General features: G+C 40.0%; 1 protein-coding gene across 1 annotated transcript; it reads left to right on the top strand.

Annotated features, from left to right (window-relative positions):
• The first annotated feature begins 24 nt into the window (after positions 1-24).
• On the top strand, positions 25-19375 carry LOC124797999 (60S ribosomal protein L13). Its single transcript, XM_047261188.1, has 5 exons — positions 25-102; positions 268-520; positions 1144-1320; positions 18895-19026; positions 19195-19375. The coding sequence occupies exons 2-5, from the start codon at positions 275-277 to the stop codon at positions 19306-19308; spliced, it is 669 nt and encodes a 222-aa protein (XP_047117144.1). The 5' UTR covers positions 25-102; positions 268-274; the 3' UTR covers positions 19309-19375.
• Positions 19376-23908: the final 4533 nt, after the last annotated feature.

The following is a 23908-nucleotide window of genomic DNA, read 5'->3' as shown; positions in this document are numbered from 1 at the left end:
ACTGCCAAAGATACTAACACAGTCTTTTATAAGATCTTTGACAAACTGGTCTTTCCTCGTGTCGGCTGAGGGTGGTGAGGAGAAGACGTGAGAATAATAGTGGTAAGTTGTATCGCATGCCATCGGTTTTTTTCGACGATATTTAAGTGCAGTAATACTTCATATAGTATATTCTTTCATCGCTTTCTAGATAGAACAAGCATGTTGCTAAGTCCAGTGTTAAAACTTGTTAATCCACTGTAACGAGACTTAACCTCTGCTTTTCAGTGCCAGGATGGCGCCCAAGAGGAATAATATGATCCCTAATGGGCATTTTCATAAGGATTGGCAGCGATTTGTGAAAACTTGGTTCAATCAACCAGCAAGAAAAATTAGGCGAAGACAAAACAGAATTAAGAAGGCAAAGGCTATTGCTCCAAGGCCAGCAGCCGGTCCCTTGAGACCCGTTGTGCGATGTCCAACGTTTAGGTATCATACTAAATTACGTGCAGGTCGTGGTTTCACATTGGAAGAAATAAAGGTAGGTGTAATATGACCATGTGGTTTATGTAATGTTACGTGATGTGTGAACATGTGATGTAGGTATTTAGATGTGAGTTTTCTTTGTAGCTATGGTTGCGGGTATTTTGAAGGATTATGTTGCAGCAGTAGTATTGCCGTTAAGTTGTAGCTCATGCTCATTAACCGAAAGCGCGTTCAAGAACGATGCGGATTACAAGACTTGTTTCGTGTAGTCAGCTGTTTAGGTAGTCTCTATTTTCTGTTTAGTACTGTTTCTTGCTGAAGCTTGTCTTGTAAGTAGTGCTGGCGTTTGAGATTAATGTATGCTAGCTTTGGAGAGCTGGTGATTACATGGGAACCATTAAACTATAGGATCATATGTACATTTCGTATATATTATTAACATCTGTTGGTGAAAATTGTTTATTTTTAGTTCTGTGGATTGTTAGCGTCACTGGGAATCAATAGAGTGATATGGTTTTGAGGTGAAAGTACTTTTTTTCATGAACCATTGTGGCACTATGAAAGCTCTCATGATCAAGTTTGAGAGATTTCAGCAAACAGTAAGGTATAATTTTATCAGCTGGTACTGCTGTGCTACCTATTTTGGTTTCTTTATTTAGTTACATCTTTCTATTTCAGGGTGCTGGACTCAATGCAAATTTTGCAAGATCGATTGGGATTGCTGTTGATCATCGTCGTAGGAACAAGTCAGTGGAATCCTTGCAGCAGAATGTTCAACGTCTGAAGGAGTACCGATCTAAACTCATACTATTCCCTGTTCATGAAAATAAGCGACTAAGGAAGGGTGAAGCCACGGTATGTTATTTTCCGCTCTTAGCATTGTTTTACGTAGTTTAATCACTTAATGTTAAGAGTTGAGAGCTTTGTTTTTACATGGCTAGGCTATGTTAAATGTGGAACCTTTCAGTTGTGCCAGTTTCGTAAAAATGTTACTCAGGTCTTCAATTCCGTTGGTTGTAAGTTGAAAATTTTCCCATGTGGAAGGAATAGCAGTGTTAAACCTGTTGGTTTTAAAATTTGAAACATGTTCAATGAAATTGTAGAAAAGCTGTTTAAAATATAAATGCAGTATAAAATGCCTTGCTTCATAAATTAAATATCTAGGGTGGTTCTGTGGTGCATGTCTTATGATAGTTGAACTGGTGGCTGTCTGTTGTACCCTTTTCATAGCGTCAACTATTTGTATTTTTGCCCATTTCTAATTTTGTCCCTTCAGATACTTTTCACAACTCTTCCTCCCATTCCTCCCAATTTTCCTCTATAATTCTTTGTTGCTTACAGTTTCTACACAGTATGTGTCCTGGCAAATATTTTTCCTCTTTCTGGTCACTTCCAATCTTCTTTCAGCCCTATTTTCATTACTTTGTCACTCCTAATTGTCACTCCACTGCACCTTATGCATTCTCCTGCACTTTATTTCAAAAGTGTCTAGATATCTTTCTTTTTAAAACTGGCTGATACATATGGGTCAAGAGGAATATTGGTTACTAGTTGTCAGCTTGACCAGTGACATAATGTTAATGGCTACTGTCATGCCTTTTGGTGCATGTTTTTGTGGAAGCAAAGGTCCTGGTTGTGACAGCCTATATGTACTTAGCCCGTTTGAAAAACCTGCTACACTGCAGTTGCCATGTTTACTACATTTGAAGTGTTCCCAATGGTTCTAGTCAAAGCCAATGACTAGTATAAAATATTCCTCTTTATCCTTCACTGCAGTAAAACACTACACTCCAGGCGTAATAATTAGCAAATCTTTTCCTCTGTTCCATTGGAATTGGTTAGTAACTACTTCACTCAAATGCACTTTTCCATGGACATCATCCTCATGAGTTCTCCTGTACAGCTTGCAGATACAAGGAGGATTTTTTTTCATGTAAGAGTGGACATTTCTCTTGCTTATGCTCAGGACGTTTGTTTCCTTTTTATTCAATAGTCATCATCCCATTATGCAATGCTTTTGAGCATCTGACTGAGCAAGGCAGTGACATGGACTCACATTTGGATGCCAAGATGCCAACATTTCAAATTTTCTGTCCAGCCATCCTGATTTTGATTTTGTTCAATTTCTCTAAATTGCTCGTAGTAAATAATTCTTTTGAAGGGGATGAGTGGTTTTTCTTACTCAACTGTCATTATTCTTGGCTTGTGCTCAATCTCTAATGTCCTTCTCGGTGGGATGTTTAAGTTGGCGTACTAATCTTCCTGTCTTTCTTAAACATTTGCTCTTGTCCATCTGCTGATTCTTCTAGTACTGCTTCATTGTTTGTTAGTCTGTATCCATCCTCCTCCCTTTAAAATGCCTCTTCCAACCTTTCTGATCTTATCTACCAGTTCTTCATCTCATGGTTATGATGGAGTGTCTAGTAGAATATTAAAGTACTGTGCTGCACGTGTTAGCCCTGTATTTAGCCATATTTGTAATTTTTCCTTTCGGAATGGTCAGTTTCCTGAGCGATTAAAGTACTCAGTAGTAAAGCCGCTTTATAAAAAGGGAGAAAGGGATAATGTAGATAATTTTAGACCTATTTCTATGCCATCAGTGTTTGCAAAAGTTATCGAAAAGGCTGTGTATGTAAGGTTAATTGATCATTTTATTTCACACGAATTGCTATGAAATGTAGAGTTTGGCTTTAGAAGTCGTATGACAACTGAAAATGCTATATTCTTTTCTCTGTGAGGTACTGGATGGGCTAAACAAAGTTTCGAACGCTTGGCGTATTTTTTGATTTAACAAAGGCATTTGACTGTGTTGATCACATAATATTGCTCCAGAAGTTGGACCATTACGGAATAAGGGGAGTAGCTCACAATTGGTTCACCTCTTACTTTAGCAACAGACAACAAAAGGTCATTATTCACAATGTTGATAACAGCTGTGATGTGGGATCTGAGTGGGGTACTGTCAAGTGGGGGGTGCCCCAGAGATCAGTGTTGGGGCCTCTCCTGTTCCTTATTTATATAAATGATATGCCCTCTAGTATTATGGGTAACTCTAAAATATTTCTGTTTGCTGATGACACTAGCGTGGTAGTAAAGGATGTTGTGTGCAACATTGACTCGGTTTCAAGTAGAGCAGTACATGACCTCAGTTCATGGCTTGTAGAAAATAAACTGACGTTAAATCACAGTAAGACTCAGTTTTTACAGTTCCTAACACACAATTCAACAAAACCTGACGTTTTAATCTCACAGAACGGGCATATGATTAGTGAAACTGAACAGTTCAAATTCCTAGGTGTTCAGATAGATAGTAAGCTGTTGTGGAAAGCCCACGTTCAGGATCTTGTTCAAAGACTTAATACTGCCATTTTCACTATTCAAACGGTATCGAAAGTGTGTGATATTTTGACACGTAAATTAGTCTACTTTGCTTATTTTCATTCATTTATGTCTTATGGTATTATGTTTTGGGGTAACTCTTCCCATTCTAGAAGAATATTTTTGGCACAGAAACGGGCAGTTCGGGCAATAAGTGGTGTGAGTTCACGAACCTCTTGTCGACCTCTTTTCACGAGTCTGGGTATCTTGACATTGGCCTCTCAATATGTATATTCCTTATTGTCATTTCTTGTTACCAATATTAGTTTATTTCCAAGAATAAGCAGCTTTCTCTCGGTTAATACTCAGCAGAAATCAAACCTCCATTTGGATCGGGCTTCCTTAACTCTTGTTGCAAAAAGGTGTGCAGTATACTGCTGCATCCATTTTCAATAAGCTGCCACTCGAATTCAAAAATCTTAGCAGTAATCCACGCGCTTTCAAATCGAAACTGAAGAGTTTCCTCATGGGTCACTCCATCTATTCTGTCGAGGAGTTCCTTGAAAAATTAAGATGATTCTCATTGTATTGCTGATAGCGTTTGCTTAAACTTATGGACTGATTTTCTTTCAGGTTCATGAACATTTATTTTTATCTGTTGTTACTTTTTATGTTGTAAGTTCATGTACTGACACGTTCCATGACCTTGGAGATTTGCTCCTCAATTTGGTCCTACAGAACTTGACATTTAAATAAATAAATAATAAAATAAATTTCTTGAACAGCTTCCTCATCTCTTCTGTTTCCTTATTTGCTACTGTCAGTTTCTGCTTTGTGTACATCTCCTTTATTAACGTTTTATCTTTCCAGTCTAGACCAACATTATGAAATTCTCAGTGGTGTGCTCTAGTTGATACCAAATTCCTTCCCCAGGTGATGAAATAACATTGTTCATTTCCAACTTTGTCTCAAATCATTTTCAGGCAACTTGTAGTACCTCTTGTTTGTTTGATCTTTCTGAACTTGAATGGAACGGGTCTTCCCTAAGTTTTCCTCTATTTTCTTTTAACTTCTCCTTAGTATCACCCTATATACAGACTTTGTGACATGACTGACAAAACTAATTGTCCTATAGTCTTTGCATTCTTTTGCAGTGCTCTTTTTAGGTTTAGGTAGTATAGTTAAATAGATCTTGGAACTTAATTTGTTATAAATTGTTTCCTATCTGTCTGGCTATTGCATTAGGATCTTGAGACTTTTAGTACCTCAGATTGTATTGTCAGAGATTAATGCTTTCTTTTCCTGGAGCTCCTGAATTGTTCCCAAATTCCATTTCAGTATCTTAAGACCTCAGTCTTCTTCATTCAGTCTCCCTTTATTCTAAAATCTGCCTGGTGTTATCCATCTGTGCTCTTTATAACTTTTCCACATAACCCATCCAAACATTCTTCTCTTCTGTTTATATTGTCTTCTTCCCATGTTTAACATTCCTTGTTTATTTTCCTAGCTTCTTCCTTTTCTTCTTTTTTTAAAAAAAAGAAGAAAAAACCTTCACTGTTCTGTACATCACTTCCAACTTTCCTTTTTTTAAAATTCTTCCTCAGTTTCCTCACCCAGTCCTTTTTAGCTTGGTCAGTTAACCTTCTTAGTTTGCTGGTCAATTTTCTGTACTGTCTTGTGGCTTCTTCAGAATCATCGGTTTAGTTAAATTTTACTTACAGCAGCAGCAGTGTACTGTGTTACTGTTAGCAAAGTGCAATCGATCTGCACAAGCACACAGTGGATCCATGTTTTTAATTAACTTGTGGGAGAAGGTAGGTGGATTAATATGTGTTCATAATACTTACACTTGATTATACTAGAAAACATTGATCCACGTGGTGTCCTTGCACAGATTTCGCGTTGCCAACATTAGAACACTAAACTGATGCTGCTGTAAGTAAAGTTTTACTGTCATTTTTTCATTTCCTGTGCTTATCCATTTTACCCAACGTGTTCGTTTCCTTGTACTTTCCACTTCGACAGTTTCTGTCTTTACTCCTTCCAACATTGTCTTTCTAACAATATTCCACTCTTCATAGACTTCTGCACTTCCCCTTATATGTTCCAATTTATTTTAGACATAGTAACTATTCGAAGCTTCCTGGCAGATTAAAACTGTGTACCGGGCCGAGACTTGAACTATTCCTTTGGCCGAGCGGTTGTAGGCACTTCAGTCTGGAACCGCGCGACCGCTACGGTCGCAGGTTTGTATCCTACCTCAGGCGTGGATGTGTGTGCTGTTCTTAGGTTTTTTTTTAGGTTTAAGTAGTTCTAAGTTCTAGGGGACTGATGACGTCAGATGTTAAGTCCCATAGTGCTCAGTCATTTGAACTATTCCTTTAAGTTTCATTCTTCAGTTTCCCAACATCCCGTTTATTTCATCTTCTGTCGTCTTTTCTTAATATGCTGTAATCTTGTCATGTTATATGAATGAATGGTGGTTTTCCTTCTGATGAAGGCTGTGGCCAAAAGCTTTGTGTAAGTCTCTTTTAATTATGCCTGCCTGCAACATGTGTTGTATTTGGGTATTTTTTAGACAATTATGAAACATTAGGCATCAGAAGATAAAAATCTTTATAACTGAAATAGTATTTCTGCAGTAATTTTCTATACATTAATTTTTTAAATTGGTAATGTGCACCAGTGCTGTACACCTTTCTCACACAAGTTTTCCCTCATATTTTTGTTTTTGAATGTAAATTAATATTGGGTGGGAGTGGATAAAATATATTGCCGAAGTTAACGAAAATCAACTTTCCAGCATAAAACATTTTAAAGCAAGGTGCTGCCCTCAAGGAAACTTCACGTACTGTGTGCCAGTATGAAGTCTTTGTGAAGACCTTTTCTCATGCCTCCTTAAATTTCAATTCTTTGTGGGTGTCAGGTGGTCTGGAAAATGCCTGGCTGTAAAGCGTGTTGCTTTTGGTGGGTATCCTATTGATGGCCCTTGTTGTGGTGAAGATTTGGCCAGTTCTCAATGACTAATCATGAAACTCATTCTGCTTTATAAAATTAATGAAAAACAACCTAGGTTGCAGTGGTTATTTTATTTAAAATGACTGGTTTTGGCCTACTCTTAGGCCATCTTCAGAACAGTACCATCAGCTGAAGCTGACAGTGTCCAGAACAGTCAGTAGACTTAAGTTGCTGAGGGACCGATGGCTTTTCTAGTCCCTTCAACCCCCACAAACCAACCAACACCAGTTGCTGAAACTGCTGAAGTTTTTCCTGTTGTATTGTCACAAAATCTGGACTGGTGTACGACCTGTCAAGATAAAAACAGTGGCTTTTTCTGAATGTATAATGTGCAAGCTCCAAAACAAGTAGAGGTAATTGTTTCCTCTAGATAGTGGCTACCATAAATAATGTTCTTTCCACTGTAAACCACACATATACACAGCTGCATTCACACAGTTCATTGAATTTGATGCCAAATCTGCTGCACTTTGGTGTAATAAAATTGCTTCAAACCAAACTGCCCATTCCAGAGCAACAATAATTTGTCAACGATGTTCCTTTCTGGCTTGCATCCTGATCTGAAATTATGCTGCAGATGCTCCATAGTAATGTGAATTTTGAATATTTTTCTTCTAATAGTTTTTAGGGTACCATCAGTGGTATTGCCAGCAAAGTGGAGGAATTGAAGTATGAGTATTCCAACAAATCACTTGGAATATCCTGCCATCTGTCAACACTGTGTGCGCTGCTAAATTGAGATAAGAACTGTTGTGAATACAAGTTTGTCTATTCAGTTTTCATTTTGCAGAAAGAATCATCCACAAAACACATGAAACAACTCATCACGTCATATTGTTTGAGGCACAACTGTACCACTATTATCACTGAGAAAATATTGATCAAGAACTGAACTAGCATGCACAAATGCACTAGGTACCATATGTTGCAGTAGTGTTTTGTCATCAAAAGTTTCTGAATCAAAACGTCTTTCACTAGCCTTTACATTTGTATCTTGAAAACTTTGAGCAGCTGCTCATCTCCTAATCTGATAAACTACGTCTTTTTGCATTGCAAAATATCACTCGCTAAAGCGCCAGTAAACACTGCTCCTGCAACAATGGGCACATACTGTCGTCATGTGCTCAAATGGATAATGTAACTACACAGAATATACTGTATTGCATGAAGAGAGCTGCCGTCTAATACATCAGACCGATAACTTGTCATTGCCACTAGCTGCTAGTCTCAGGATGCAGTGGATGGATATCTGTCCAACGCACTGTGAATTATCAGTGTGTGTATGGATATATCCTTCATAACTGTATGGATATATCCTTCATAACTGCTTAGAGTTAAAGAACTCTGATGCTTTTTACATTGCATTGATGTTTAACATTTGGTGGATTTAACATGAAAAGGGTTGATAAACATTGTCGTGATTGGCTTAAAAAAAAAGAGAGAATTTTGTAACAGCTTCTAGTGACCAATATCTAACCTGTAACCACCCCAAAATCCTCATTTCATCTTTCATCACTTTTATCTTAGATGGTTCTAAGCAAAAATTGGCATAAAGGTTGTAAATTCATTTTTGATTCTCTTTTATACCGAGTCATGCCATTTTTGCATGTTAACAAATCATAAAATTGTAAGTTATGATGTGAATCAATTGTGAAATGTCTTCTGGCTTGCTGTAAGGGCTCTGCTTTCTTCACTATCAAATTGTGGTATTTCATCACTTCGGAACAAGCCTTCTTGTGGTCTGTAATTGGTAAAAGGAGTAAGAACGTTTTATTCAGTCCCATACACTTTCATAGTGTCTTTTACTTTTCTATTGCCACTTGGCCACATTTCTGAGAGTTTGCTAGTTCCACCTTCATTTTCTGGCATAACGGGTGGTCAGCTGTGTGACTTCCTTGTCCTTTGAGGTAACATATATCCTGTAGTTCGTACTTCCTGGCAGTGCTTCTGATCCTTGCTCTGATTTTCTCTCACTTCTGTAGATGTTGTTAATAGTTGGTCTTCTGAGTAGGATTTACCTTTCTTGATGTGTGTTTGTGGCATTTTATGACACTTTTTTGCTTGAAATAATGAACATTGTCTTGTAGAACCACTAGCAATATGCTGTCTGGAACTTCAGTATTTATAAAATTTCCTTCCTTGCCACACTATCTAGAAATTTTCCTTGCTTCAAGAGTGTGTGGTGTAGGCTGGTAACTCTCCATGTAATTTAACCATTGTTGGTGCACTGGTACAATGGAAATTTAAGTTAGAAGTTGAAAATAAAAAGATTGACATTTTTATGCTACATTTTCTAATGTAAACACTATGGAATTAAAATTTGGTCCAAAGTGTGTAAAACTACATGGCAAATACTGCTGTATGAGAAAACAAATTGACAAAAATTCAATTTCTGTAGGGCTGTCTGTTAATTACCCCAAATTTGCCTGTCTAAAAATTAACCCCAAGTCACCCTACCTGTTGTGGAGTTTGGAGCACCCTGGTCATTTTGATTTGTGGAGATCAGTAGGATTCAGTTTTCAGATGCTGAGAAGGTGACTTTTTCGGCAATGTTCTAAGGTTTTTATGAGTTCGTTGAGAATCCTTGGTTCGAAATATTTTTTGAAAGTATCTGTCTGGAGTGTAGCCTGATACAGACGTGAAATGTGGAAGATATATTGTACAGACCACACGAGAAGATGAATTTGGGATGTGGTGATAACAGAAGAGTGTGAAAGATTAGATGGACAGACCAAATAATTAATCAAGAGGTACTGAATTGATTTTTGACAGGCAAGAGCTGTATGGAATAACTTAATTCAAATTATACAGGGTGTTTCAAAAATGACCGGTATATTTGAAACGGCAATAAAAACTAAACGAGCAGCGATTGAATTACACCGTTTGCTGCAATATGCTTGGGATAACAGTACATTTTCAGGCGGACAAACTTTCGAAATTACAGTAGTTACAATTTTCAACAACAGATGGCGCTGCAAGTGATGTGAAAGATATAGAAGACAACGCAGTCTGTGGGTGCGCCATTCTGTACGTCGTCTTTCTGCTGTAAGCGTGTGCTGTTCACAACGTGCAAGTGTGCTGTAGACAACATGGTTTATTCCTTAGAACAGAGGAGTTTTCTGGTGTTGGAATTCCACTGCCTAGAACACAGTGTTGTTGCAACAAGACGAAGTTTTCAACGGAGGTTTAATGTAACCAAAGGACCGAAAAGCGATACAATAAAGGATCTGTTTGAAAAATTTCAACGGACTGGGAACGTGACGGATGAACGTGCTGGAAAGGTAGGGCGGCCGCGTACGGCAACCACAGAGGGCAACGCGCAGCTAGTGCAGCAGGTGATCCAACAGCGGCCTTGGGTTTCCGTTCGCCGTGTTGCAGCTGCGGTCCAAATGACGCCAACGTCCACGTATCGTCTCATGCGCCAGAGTTTACACCTCTATCCATACAAAATTCAAACGCGGCAACCCCTCAGCGCCGCTACCATTGCTGCACAAGAGACATTCGCTAACGATATAGTGCACAGGATTGATGACGGCGATATGCATGTGAGCAGCATTTGGTTTACTGACGAAGCTTATTTTTACCTGGACGGCTTCGTCAAAAAACAGAACTGGCGCATATGGGGAACCGAAAAGCCCCATGTTGCAGTCCCATCGTCCCTGCATCCTCAGAAAGTACTGGTCTGGGCCGCCATTTCTTCCAAAGGAATCATTGGCCCATTTTTAAGATCCGAAACGATTACTGCATCACGCTATCTGGACATTCTTCATGAATTTGTGGCGGTACAAACTGCCTTAGACGACACTGCGAACACCTCGTGGTTTATGCAAGATGGTGCCCGACCACATCGCACGGCCGACGTCTTTAATTTCCTGAATGAATATTTCGATGATCGTGTGATTGCTTTGGGCTATCCGAAACATACAGGAGGCGGCGTGGATTGGCCTCCCTATTCGCCAGACATGAACCCCTGTGACTTCTTTCTGTGCGTACACTTGAAAGACCAGGTGTACTGCCAGAATCCAGAAACAATTGAACAGCTGAAGCAGTACATCTCATCTGCATGTGAAGCCATTCAGCCAGACTCGTTGTCAAAGGTTTCGGGTAATTTCATTCAGAGACTACGCCATATTATTGCTACGCATGGTGGATATGTGGAAACTACCGTACTATAGAGTTTCCCAGACTGCAGCGCCATCTGTTGTTGAAAATTGTAACTACTGTAATTTCGAAAGTTTGTCTGCCTGAAAATGTACTGTTGTCCCAAGCATATTGCAACAAACGGTGTATTTCTATCGCTGCTCGTTTAGTTTTTATTGCCGTTTCAAATATACCGGTCATTTTTGAAACACCCTGTAAATACAGTAATGGGAAGTCATTAGTGGAAATCAAGGATTGTAGATAACCACTCTCTGGATAAGCTGATTGGTGTTACTGTATGTAGTGAGAGCTCTTCAGTTGGCTTATTGTGAGGTAGTGCCTAATTTAGGTTGATAATATATGCATAACTGAGCTGAAATTTTTAAGTGTAATGATTTTTACTCCATCACCATTGTATTTGTTTACTGTAGCATTGTGTGGTTCTAATAATGGCAATGTGCAATAATATCATGATTGAGTAATTTGGTTGCGGCATTAGGTATTCAGTATTGACATAATCAAGACGACAACATCAAGCTTTCTGATGTCCCTCTGGGCTAAAAAATGTTAATGTGTGCCCACACTATCTGAGACTGCAGTGGAGTTTCATGAATGTAGCTATTCTGTATATATGTTCATACTGTGAAAACTATTGTGAAGTGCTTGTCAGAGGGTACTTCCCAATTTGCAAGCTATTAGAGCTTCTTCCTGTTCCATTCATGAAGTATGGGAAGTATGTTTAAATGCTTCTCTATGCACTGTAGTTAATGTAAGCTTGTCTTGCAATATGTTGGATTGTAATATATTCCTAGTGCCTTCATTTAATGCTATTTCTTGGAACTTCGTAAATAGGCTTTCTAGGGATAGTTTGCCTCTTACTTGTCTGTCAGTTCACTATCTTTGTGGCGCTTTCCGATGGGTCAAACATGTGCTGTTCTCTGTATGCATTCAGTATCCCCTATTAGTCCTGTTTGGTACGAGTCCCACACACTTCAGCAACATTAGAGGCTGGATCACCCAAGTGGTACGTAAGAAATCTTTGTAAACTGAAAGATTTTTACTATTCTACCAGTGACTCTTGTCTATTACATGCTTTTACCTATTACTGAGCGTATGTGATAGTTCCAATTCCTTTCCCTGTGCATTGTTACACTCGGGTATTTTCCATCTTACTGCCACTCTGAAGTCTCATTATAGATAACAGCATCATTTGCAGTAAGTTGGAAGTTGCTATTAATATTATGTGCCAGGTCATTATATACAACATGAATAGGAAGAGCCCCCAACACACCATCCTGAGGCACCCATGAAGCTACACCTGCTTTTGTTGACACTCCATCCAAGATAACATTCTTCATCATCCTTCTCAAAAATCATCAGTCCAGTCAGATTTCCCTCGACCCCCATAAGATTGTACACTCATGCTCACAAATTAAGGATAATTGCAGAATGTGGTACCACACAATGTGGCACTACACAAAACTGGTGCTAATAGCATAGATGCATAGGGAACACACACAACTCAGATCTGTAAGTCCACGGTATTGGTGATAAGTTGAGAAAACCGTCCCGAAACACATGCTACAAAACGCCACTGTTTCCTGCACACGTACCCCGACATCAGTATGGAATATGATCACAATGCACACGTACACAGGCCACACAACGGGTTGGAATACTATGGATCAGGTGGTCGAGCAGCTGATGGTGTATAGCCTCCCATTCTTGCACCAGTGCCTGTCGGAACTCTTGAAGTGTCGCAGGGGTTTGAAGACGTGCAGCGATACTTTGACAGAGAGTGTCCCAGATGTGCTCGATGGGGTTTGGGTCTGGGAACAGGCAGGCCATTCCATTTGCCTGATATCTTCTGTTTCAAGGTACTCTTCCATGATGGCAGCTCGGTGGGGCCTTGAGTTAACATCCATCAGGATGAAGGTGGGATCCACTGCCACCCTGAGAAGATGGACATACTGGTGCAAAATGACGTACCGATACACGTGACCTGTTGCAGGTCCTCTGTCAAAGACATGCAGGGGTGTATGTGCATCAGTCAAGCCCACCCCACCCCACACCATCAAACCACGACTTCCATACAGGTCCCTTTCAAGGCCCTTAAGGAGTTGGTATCTGGTTCCTGGTTGACACCAGATGAAAACCCGGCAAAAATCACTGTTCAGATTATACCTGGACTCGTCCGTGAACATACCCTGGGACCACTGTTCGAATGACCATGTACTGTGTTTTCGACACCATGCTTTATGGGCTCTCCTGTGACCCGGGGTCAGTGGAATGCACCTTGCAGGTCTCCGGGCGAGTAAGCCACGTCTGTTCAATTGTCTGTAGATTGTGTGTCTGGAGACAACTGTTCCAGTGGCTGCAGTAAGGTCCCGGGCAAGGCTACCTGCAGTACTCCGTGGCTGTCTGTGGGCACTGATGGTGAGATATCAGTCTTCTTGTGGTGTTGTACACTGTGGACGTCCCGTACTGTAGTGCCTGGACATGTTCTCTGTCTGCTGGTATTGTTGCCATAATCTTGATATCACACTTTTGTGCCACACGGAGGGCCCGTGCTACAACCTGCTGTGTTTGACCAGCCTCCTGTTGCCCTAGTATTCTGCCTCTCATAATGTCATCAATATGTGTTCTTTGAGCTATTTTCAACACACAGTCGCCTTTAGCACATCTGAAACTGCACACACATGTTCTCTCTCTCTCTCTCTCTCTCTCTCTCTCTCTCTCTCTCTCTCTCTCTCTCTCTCTCTCTCTCTCTGCACCGTACTCTGACATGCACCCACACACCTCTGAGTATGTGGGCTGCTGCCAGCCCCACCGTGCGACCTGTGCTTTCTTCCTACTACTTCGTTGGAGGGGTCTGTGGTAGATTGTAGTTAATTGAGGCCAACTCCACTGCAAACTGTGTATAGAATCTAATAGGGATTCCATCAGGCTTTGGAGCTTTGTTAGATTTCAGCCACTTCTCAGTTCCAGTCACTGATTTTACTTCTCTGTGCAGTGGTGCGGGAATTAAACTGAAGCCTGGGATTTTCATTTTTAAGGGAATGTCTGAAAATGGAGTTACGTATTTTTGCTTCCATTTTGCTACCCTCAATTTCAATCCTCGTTATCTCTGAGTGTTAAGACACTAATTTCAGGATCACGAACACCCTTTACGTATGACCATCATTTATTTGGGTTTTGTGGGAAATCCTTTGGTAATATTTTGCTGTGGTACTCATTGAAGGCTTCATGCAGTACCCAGTTGAGAGCCAAACATATTTTCTTTGGCATGTCTCTAGTCCTGTATATTGTTTTACACCTGTTATGCAGTAGTCTTTCTTTAGAAGTTTTTTTTACAGTGACCATATACAATGGTGGGGTCCCTCCCATCATGAACTATTGTACTGGGTACATATGTTTACTGTGTGGTCATCTATTCTAGATGTGAGCCACAGTTCATCTATATGTTCCTCTAAAGAGCTAAAGATCTCAGAGTTTCTCATAAAGATAAATCATTACAGCTTCTGTATCTAGTTCACTGAAAATATAAATCCAATGTCTTTTAGTTACCCTTTGTATTTTGGTAATCATTGTTGCTGCAACTACCTCATGGCCACTGATAGTTTTTATGTAGGTATCCTCAGATATCAAGTCTGTTTGTTGCTCTTAGGTCAAACATATTTTGAACTTTGGTTTCTGTAAAGTTTTCTGCTGCATCTGGAGGTGAGTGGTGGTCAGTAAAAGAATTGAACATGATTTTATGCCCACCCATGATACTAAGTTTTGCCCAAGCAGTATCACATGCGGTTTGTTTCTATCTTGGTGAGATAGTTTCTTGTCTACTGTGAAAGATACACAACCTTTATCTGCCTTTAGCCTATCCTAAAAAATTTCCCCAAGTATCACACTGCTATCAATTTTGGGTTTCAACCAGCATTCTTTACCTAAAATAGTGAGGGTTCCACAGTGTTTCAAACTCGTGCACTTCATTGCGAATACAGATATAATAGTTGTCAAAGCTTAGTGACATTTTAGTCTTGTTTATATGCATATTGACCATTCATCACCGCAACTATGTTCACCCCGATAGCTGAATGGTCAGCATGACAGACTGCCGTCCTAAGCGCCCTGGGTTTGATTCCCGGCTGGGTTGGGGATTTCCTCCACTCAGGGACTGGGTGTTGTTGTCTTCATTATTTCATCCCCATCTGGTGCGCAGGTTGCCCAATGTGGTGTCGAATGTAATAAGACCTGCACCAAGGCAGCCGGACCTGCCCCGTAGGGACCCTGCTGGCCAATGATGCCAAATGCTCAATTCCTGTTTTACTGCAACTATATGGTGAGAAGGGACAGTTTAATAGGAGACATCCTGTGGCCTCGAGGCTTAGTTAATTTGGTGGGAAAGTAAAATGAGAGGAGAGGGTAAAAAAATTAAAGGGCTAAATAAAGAAAGTAGATGGAAATAGGTGCATTGCTGTACTTAATTCCCATATGAATGAAAAGTCCAGAGAAGAGTGCTGCATCAAACCAGGCTATAGTCTGGAGATGAACTTTAATGTAGCACTATTGCAAAATTGCCAAGCCATGGAGTTTAAGGGAATACTGAAGCTCACAGTTAGGCAAAATCGTGTCCAACCTGTCTGTAAACATCAGCATCAAAGCTGAGGATGCTGATTGATTATTTGAACTACATTAGCACAATGCAATTTGCTTTCACCCAAGTATACCCATGTGTACATGATTCAGAAATTAAAACAGTAAGAAACAAGTGAGCACCGTCATTGGAAATTCTGCTACTGATGTATACATAGTAACTGCAATTTTAAATAACCGCCAGAACTCACGAAAAACTATGGCGTACTCTTCAGCTTCTGCTGGTAGCGGTAGTATAGAGTGTATACTGATGGCAATTTTACTGTTGCAATGTTAGTTATGGGACACTTAGTATATATTGCATGGAAAAGATAATGTTCCATATATATACCAATTTATCGTGAGAAGTAAAGTTGCAGCTGCTGCAGCAAGTACTTGGTCCAGCAGTGCCCACTGGTTTGCCCACTGGTTTTCATGTCAGTAGTTTCCACACACGTGTGATATAAAAATTTTGACATTATCTCTTATTTTCTCCTGTTTGTTTCTACATTGCACTTTAGTATCTGGCCAACGTTATAAACATAAACAAGCTAACAGTATATTTTTCTGCCAACTGTATTTTCTCTCTTCCCCAACCCAGTTCAAATACTGTTCTGATGATTTATTGCAGTTTAAAGTTAGTTAATGAAAACCTGCCGAAACATTTTGAAAGGATCCCTAAAATGCCTCCTGCATTTCTAGTAGAATCTAAAACGAATATCTTGCGTATTATCCGACATGTCGTGCACAAGTAGGTACACTATGCACATTGCGGAATGTGCATAGTGTACCTACTTGTGCACGACATGTAGGATAATATATTTGTTTTAGTCTACTAGAAATGTGGGAGGCATTTTAGGGACCCTTTCAAAATGTTTCTGCAGGTTTTTATTACCTGACTTTGCTCTAAACTGCAATAAATCATTAGAATAGTATTTGAACTTGTTTTTTGTGTTACTAGTAAGTCATGTAATGCACAAAAATATACGAGAAACAGTTTCAACTTAGCAAAATTTTGCAACACTCTCATTGACATGTTCTTCTATTCTGCTAGTTCAGTTTAATGTGTTTTACATGGCATGAAAAGCGCAAATGACTGACAAACTGCTCCTTTCGATAGCGTTTGAATTGACCAGCCATGGATATGACACCTAGTCAATTCAAAATGGTCTCGTAGATCGTTGCCATGGTTTTAATATAATTTTACACTTTTGGGGCATCCTAAGTCTCCTTATTTTCAGCATAATTTCAGACATCGGAATTATTGACACCATCTCGGTTTATAAGGTTTCCCGATGTCTTTATTTTGATGGACTGCTTAATTATGGTGTCACAAAAATTTTATGTTTGCACCACAGTAGTGGAGGTATCAAATAAAGATTGCGGTCTAACAGTATTCACTAAATCTCACCAATCATCACAGCCAAGAGAATTAGAAAGCAATGATGGAATTTGTGTTTCACAGAATATCCGTGTGAGCTCTATAAAAGAAGAGCATCAAAGGGTGTAATGGTATCGGTAACAGTTAAGTACAGTAGGAAACACATTGCAGAAATGAAAACGGGGAGAAGACTGCAGGTCGGTACAAATTCCTACATCAGTATTGACAATAATAAGCTTTACTTCCACCCTTTTCCTGATGCCGAAGTAGCTATGCTGGTGTACCTGTATTCTTTTCCAACATCTATTGTAGAAAACTGATTAAATGACAGATTGTTAAACAATCGTATTGACTGTAGGTACCAGAGAGGCTGTTGCGAGATAATTGCTGACAGTGAGAAGATTGATATCCTTCCGAAATTTCATGACTTTCCAAGCAAAGATGCTCAAGATTTGTACCTACTGGGCCTTATTGATACTTATAATTTCAAGAAGTGCAGACCTTGGAAATTAGATGGTGATGGAAAAAAATAAGCTCTGTTCCAGTTTTCAGTATTTTGTAATGTGTGGCTCACGTAGAGTGCAAGTGTGTCAAAAAGCATTTCAGTTTCCACTCCTTTGAAATGAAATGAAACTGGTGTTCTGTTACACGTTAATAAATGGGAAACTGCCACAAGATAAACGTGGGCAGAATGTGAAAGGAAGTAAAATTCCTGAAAACAATAGATGAACATTACAGTCTTTTCCTCTGACGTCCTCATATTATGCTGGAAAAGAAATTCAGTACTTAGATTTGTGATTGTATGTGAAAACATTCTACTGGGTGTACTGTACTGCGTATCCATAGTTGTGAAATGACTTCTAAGGGCAGTATTTTTGCGAAAATTGTTAGTTCAGCAGTCCACAGATGTATGTTCTCTTTTTGAGGAGCGAAATTAAAAAGTGCCCATTTCTGTGAAACTCCGACTTGCAGTCGGAGCAGATTAGCAGATTCATCTCCAAAGGAGTTGAAAGTTTTAGGAGTCCCTGAAAGAAGCCAAATCTCAGTATCTTCAAAATGAAGAAATAGGTGCCATTGCCTTTGACTATATGCAGAATTTGCCGTTACCAAAAATTCCTGTGCAAGAGGTATTTTATATGCAGCAACTATGGGTAAATGTGTTTAATATCTGCAGTTTAAAAGATGGCAGCACAATGGTATATCTTTATCATGAGGGTGATGGAAGGAAAGGTGCGAATGATGTGTGCACTTTCCTATACCACTACATTAAAAACTACATTCCAGACACAATCATCTCATCTAGTTTTCAGATGGACGTACTGGACAAAACTGAAATTGCACAATGGTGAGACACTGTATAGGACTGAATACAGTTGGTCGATTTGAGTAATTACACAAGTTTCCTGAACGTGGTCATTCATACCTACCATGTGGTAGAAATTTTGGGGTATTCAAAAAGATAATAAAAAATTGTGGTAATTTGTATTCCAAAATGTTGAATTAATAGCAAACAGCAGAAAAAATGTGGAAGTTCCTGTTGCAGAGTATGGTGAAATCATTGATTTTGATGAAGTGTGTGTGTGTGTGTGTGTGTGTGTGTGTGTGTGTGTGTGTGTGTTTGTGTGTTTGTTGTGCCTATCCACGACTCATAATATCTGCTATATGGTGATTAGCAATCTGTCCTTTTCATAATATTGTCATTACTCCATCCTGGATTTTCTATTATTTGATTTTACCTTTAAGATAAATTCAACATGAAAATGGGAGTGTCCCTGAAGGTCTCCATCTTATTTCAGTCTGTTAGTATTAATCCAGTTAACAGAGAAGAAGAATATTGGGGGAAATAGGGATACTAGAGAAACATTTTTTTGTTGTGAATACCTGTGTATTAATCTGCAAATGGCATAATTTTTAATTTATTTTATGTTTTAATTCCTTAACAGGAGGAGGAGAGGAAGGTGGCTAGCCAACTGAAAACAACAGTGATGCCAATAAAGCAGCCATCTGTGAAACCTAAAGCAAGGACTATTACCGAAGAGGATAAGAAGTTCTCTGCCTTTACTGCTCTGCGCAAGGTTTGTTACTACACATATATTTTAAAAGATAGTTTTGTCTTGTTTTGCCTGTGGTCGTGTGTGCTAGTAACATTGTACCATGTTAATGACACAGCAGATGCTTTGCTTTTGACTTAATGCATAGCCATCATGTAGTAGAGAAACTTGAACAAATCTCATGTGTTCCAGGCACGTGCTGATGCTCGTTTGGTGGGTATAAGAGCTAAACGGCTGAAGGATGCTGCTGAGAATCCAGATGATGTAAGCAAGGCAGGCAAGGAAGCAAAGAAGAAGAAGAAGTGAAATTGATGTTAACTGTGTAATATTTTCACAAATAAATGATAAAGGGAATGTGTTCTGTTACACCCTACTTTGACTTTTATAATGAATGCCTTCTAACCTTCACAATGTCCTTATTGTCTGTCCTCATTAATCTGCTGCTTCGAACCTGTTACCCTGTAACTCATACCCCTGTAAAAATTGTAGCTGGAAGATATGTCTCATAAATCCTCAATGTACAAACTACTCCAGTCCTGCCACAGGCATTTAAGATCCCATCAGAGGGAGGTTGCCTGTGAAATGAGCATAGCTGCAACCACTGTGCAACATTCTGTGGGCATGACCACACACAAGCTGCCTGCCTGCATGAAAGACCACTTTACGAAGTTTGATGGTAGAATTAGGCTCGTTCTTGGCACCTGATGTCGCACATTCTCAGACAGAAAATGGGTGTTCTGTAGTATTCTGAAACCTCTACTGTGAAAACACATGATCAGCAACTTAAGTTATGTGTTGAAAGTCACTCCATTTGTTGAGAATTTTTGTGGGTGATAGTGGTAAGCAAGAAATTCTGCACAAGCAACTGGGGGACATAGTTTGCAGGATACATGCTTTCTTAAAGTGCAAAGCCCCTCTATGCACATACAAAAACAGTTCTTGAAACTGGCAAAACTGCTTTCCCCGTCCATGCTGGAGCAACATGGACTGCCATCTTCTTGAATAGGACTAGGCCTGTGCCTTGCCTGCCTCTCTCCCCTTCCCTGCTCTTAACATGAGCTCACGTGCATCATCCTTTCCTTTTCTCTGGTTCTCGAGCACAACCCTCTTGATGCTGCACTTGGCAGCCCACCTACCTGTGTCTGCCATGTCCCTGCACACTCCCACAGGCAGAATCGCAGCATCTCCCCTCCCACCCCCCCAATCTTGTTTTCCCTTCCCTTCCCTTCCCTTCCCTTCCCTTCCCTTCCCTGCTCCATGCCTTTCCTGTACCCCCATCCCAGTGAATATTATTACTACTACAGATATTTCCCTTGGGCTATGTAGGTCGACATTAGGAAAGATGTTTTTGTTCTAATGTTTTCTTAGTATAATCAAAGTAGTTGTGGGATACTCTGATGTAACAGTGTGTGGGGGTAAGCATTATTACAAATAAAGCTATCTATCTCTCAAGTCTCCAGAATAAAAATTTTTCCACTTATTAGTTGATTTGATGAGTTATTTTGCTATGGTTTACTTGTGTTTCTTGGTAAATCAGTGTTTTGTTACATCATATTCTAAGTCTTCCGGTTTCAGTACGCTTGTGGTAATAGAATTTTAAAAAGCCCTAGCTTAACTTGGTTATTCTTATAAACCTAGTAAAACAGAGGACTGAGATCACCGACATGTTCTCACTCACAGCGATCCAGTCAGATTCAAACTTGTCATTAAATTGACTATTCTATAGAATTTGTTCATATTGCCAATCTTCTGAGTACACTGGTTCAGTCCAATTTTTATACAGGTATTTCATTTGGGCTCTGAAGGCAATATTCAAGGGATTAATAGTATCAAGGGCCTGATTCATTCTTAAGAATTAGTACTGTAAGTAGTGGCAGTCAAAGTAGAGCATATCCCATTATGAAGGAGAACTTTGGAAGTGTAGGCAAAGTAATTGTAGTGCAGAGATATTGCTGCAGTAGAATGCATAACTGACATTAATGATAGGAGACATTTGGTCAAGAGTTCAGCAATTTGTGGAAAGATGAATTAGGTTATTAAGAGGCCAAGCTTGAGCATAGCTCAGGCCACAACACTGAAAAGATCGTGCCCAAGTATGCGTGAGCTGCCCATTGCTAGAAAACTGGATTTGTTTAGTATGAGGACAATGTATGGAGGTCTTGTGATCTGTTCTGTAACTTGGGCTGCCTTCTGTTGTCAATTTCTAGAATTATTCTGGAAAAAAATTAGCGAGCATAATAGCTACTGTCGTAAATAACAGCCAATATGATCTCATGGCCATAATTTTAATTTTGTGTGTGTGTGTGTGTGTGTGTGTGTGTGTGTGTGTGTGTGTGTGTGTGCGCGCGCGCGTGTACGTGTACGCTCTTTCTTACTTCATAAAAATCTCAAGATTATGGCCAAGCTGCCCTGGCAATCCTTGAATCCTAAGTATCTATTACCAGTTCATGGAGCAGTCTTATGTGAGTAAAAGTAACATACAAGGTGTGCCATAAGGATTTGTACCAGGGCTTCTGTTGTTTCTGAAAAACATATTGTATAGTCCTCAAACAACACAGCATTATTTGCTTGTTGGAAGAGTAATTACAGGCAGTTTTGATTCTCAGCTGGGTTGGAGGCTTTTCGGAGGGTCGGGACAAATGGACTATATTATACGCATTATTTGCTAAACTGCCTCGTTCACACAAAGCTGAACCATAACATGTACAGCCAGAAACATCAAGTCATGATCCAATCCCTAGTTCCCACTTTCATAACTGGGCTCTACTGCATATTTCAGTTGTTCGATAAGAATGTACACTATGCGATAGGTGCACTGTCTTGCTACCTACTGCCAGGTACTCCATATCAGCGACCTCAGTAGTCATTAGACATCGTGAGAGCAGAATGGGGTGCTCCATGGAACTCACGGACTTCGAACGTGGTCAGGTGATTGGGTGTCACTTGTATCATATGTCTGTATGCGAGATTTCCACACTCCTAAACATCCCTAGGTCCATTGTTTCCGATGTGATAGTGAAGTGGTACTGTGAAAGAACATGTACAGCACAAAAGCTTGCAGGCTGCCCTCGTCTGTTGTCTGACAGACCGCCGACAGTTGAAGAGGGTCGTATGTGTAATAGGCAGACATCGGTCCAGACCATCACATGGGAATTCTAAATTGCATCAGGATCCTCTGAAGGTGCTATGACAGTTAGGTGGAGAAGAGAAAACTTGGATTTCGTGGTCGAGCGGCTGCTCGTAAGCCACACATCACACAGGTAAATACCAAACAACGCCTCACTTGGTGTAAGGAGTGTAAACATTGGACAATTTAACAGTGGAAAAACGTTTTGTGGAGTGATGCATCACAGTGCACAATGCGGTGGTCTGATGGCAGGGTGTGGATGTGACAAATGCCTGGTGAAAGTCATCTTCCAGCAGTAAAATTCAGAGATGGTGGTGTTATGGTGTGGTCGTGTTTTTCCTGGAAGGGGCTTGCACCCCTTGTTTTGCATGGTACTATCACAGCACAGGCCTACATTGATGTTTTAAGCACCGTCTTGCTTCACACTGTTGAAGAGCAGTTCGGGGATGGGAGGGCATCTTTAAACACGATCGAGTACCTGTTCATAATGCATGGCCTGTGATGGAGTGGTAACACAACAGCAACGTCCCTGTAATGATCTAGCCAGCACAGAGTCCTGACCTGAATCCTATTGAACACATTTGGCGTGTTTTGGACTGCCAACTTTGTATTAGGCCTCACTGACCGACATTGATACTTCTCCTCAGTGCAGCACTCCATGAAGAATGGGCTGCTATTCGTCAAGAAACCTTCCGGCACCTGATTGAACATATGCCTGCCTCTCTCTCTCTCTCTCTCTCTCTCTCTCTCTCTCTCTCTCTCTCTGTGTGTGTGTGTGTGTGTGTGTGTGTGTGTGTGTGTGTGTGTGTGTGTAAGACAAGGTGAGCCCAATAAAACCAGAAACTGACTGATGACATTATAAATTGATATTGCGGACCAAATTAGAAAAAAATGGCTTTTTATTTTCAATTTAGTGGAAGATATTTATTTTTTTATGTATGTATTGTATACTCACTTATAGTTAGTGTAGTCTGCTTTACGATTCTCTGTGTGGCTTACTGGTGCTCAATACTTGGATTTTAGAGGTTAGCAGGCCTTCTCTGCCCTTAATCTTAACTATTTTAATGCACTAAACTCAAAGTACGGTACTGTAAGATAATAGCATAGGCAAGTATTATGTTTCTTAGATTACTTGCTTTGTAGGAACTGTACCACATTTCCACCCGTGATTTTTCTCTAAATATTTTGATGGTATCACCAAGATAATGCCTCTGTTGAGGTCAAAATTAAGTGCGACAGTCTTGTTATACATCTCTAGATGAAACCAAGTCGATTGTTGGATGATTTTATCAGCTACCTGATTCCGCTGTGACAGTCATTCAAAGAAAGTATACAGTCAATCGCACAGAAATACCCAGATCATGCTCTATTAATTGGAGGCGACTTCAGTCTACCAAGTATAGACTGGCATGCGTATGAATTCATTGCAGGGGGCACAGATACAGTCTTGCAAAGTACTTTTGAACACAGTTTTCTGAAAACTGTCTTGAGCAGCTAGTTTAGCACCCAACATGCAGTGGAAATATCTCAGACCTTGTTGCTACAAACAAGCCAAACCTTGTTGATGAAATCGGAAAAACCTTGAGGAGGCAAGGCTGTTGCATTCTCGGTTCAAAAGAGAACGCCTAAATGACGATAGGCGAAGGATAGCAGAGATTGTTCACCTGTGAAAAGATCTATGCACGACGCATACAACTACCATCGTCATACCTTAGCCAAAGAACCAAAGAGAATTCTGGTCCTATGTAAAATCACAAAGCAGGTCTAAGGCTTCCAACC

This window comes from Schistocerca piceifrons, chromosome 5 (assembly GCF_021461385.2).
Source record: "Schistocerca piceifrons isolate TAMUIC-IGC-003096 chromosome 5, iqSchPice1.1, whole genome shotgun sequence".
Lineage (NCBI taxonomy): Eukaryota > Metazoa > Arthropoda > Insecta > Orthoptera > Acrididae > Schistocerca > Schistocerca piceifrons.
This window is presented reverse-complemented; position numbering and strand designations above follow the sequence as displayed.

Coding starts and splice junctions, on each gene's coding strand:
- LOC124797999 (XM_047261188.1), top strand. CDS start 275: ATGGCGCCCAAGAGGAATAATATGATCCCTAATGGGCATTTTCATAAG. Junction 1,321..18,894: donor TAAGGAAGGGTGAAGCCACG/GTATGTTATTTT, acceptor ATTCCTTAACAG/GAGGAGGAGAGGAAGGTGGC. Junction 19,027..19,194: donor CCTTTACTGCTCTGCGCAAG/GTTTGTTACTAC, acceptor CATGTGTTCCAG/GCACGTGCTGATGCTCGTTT.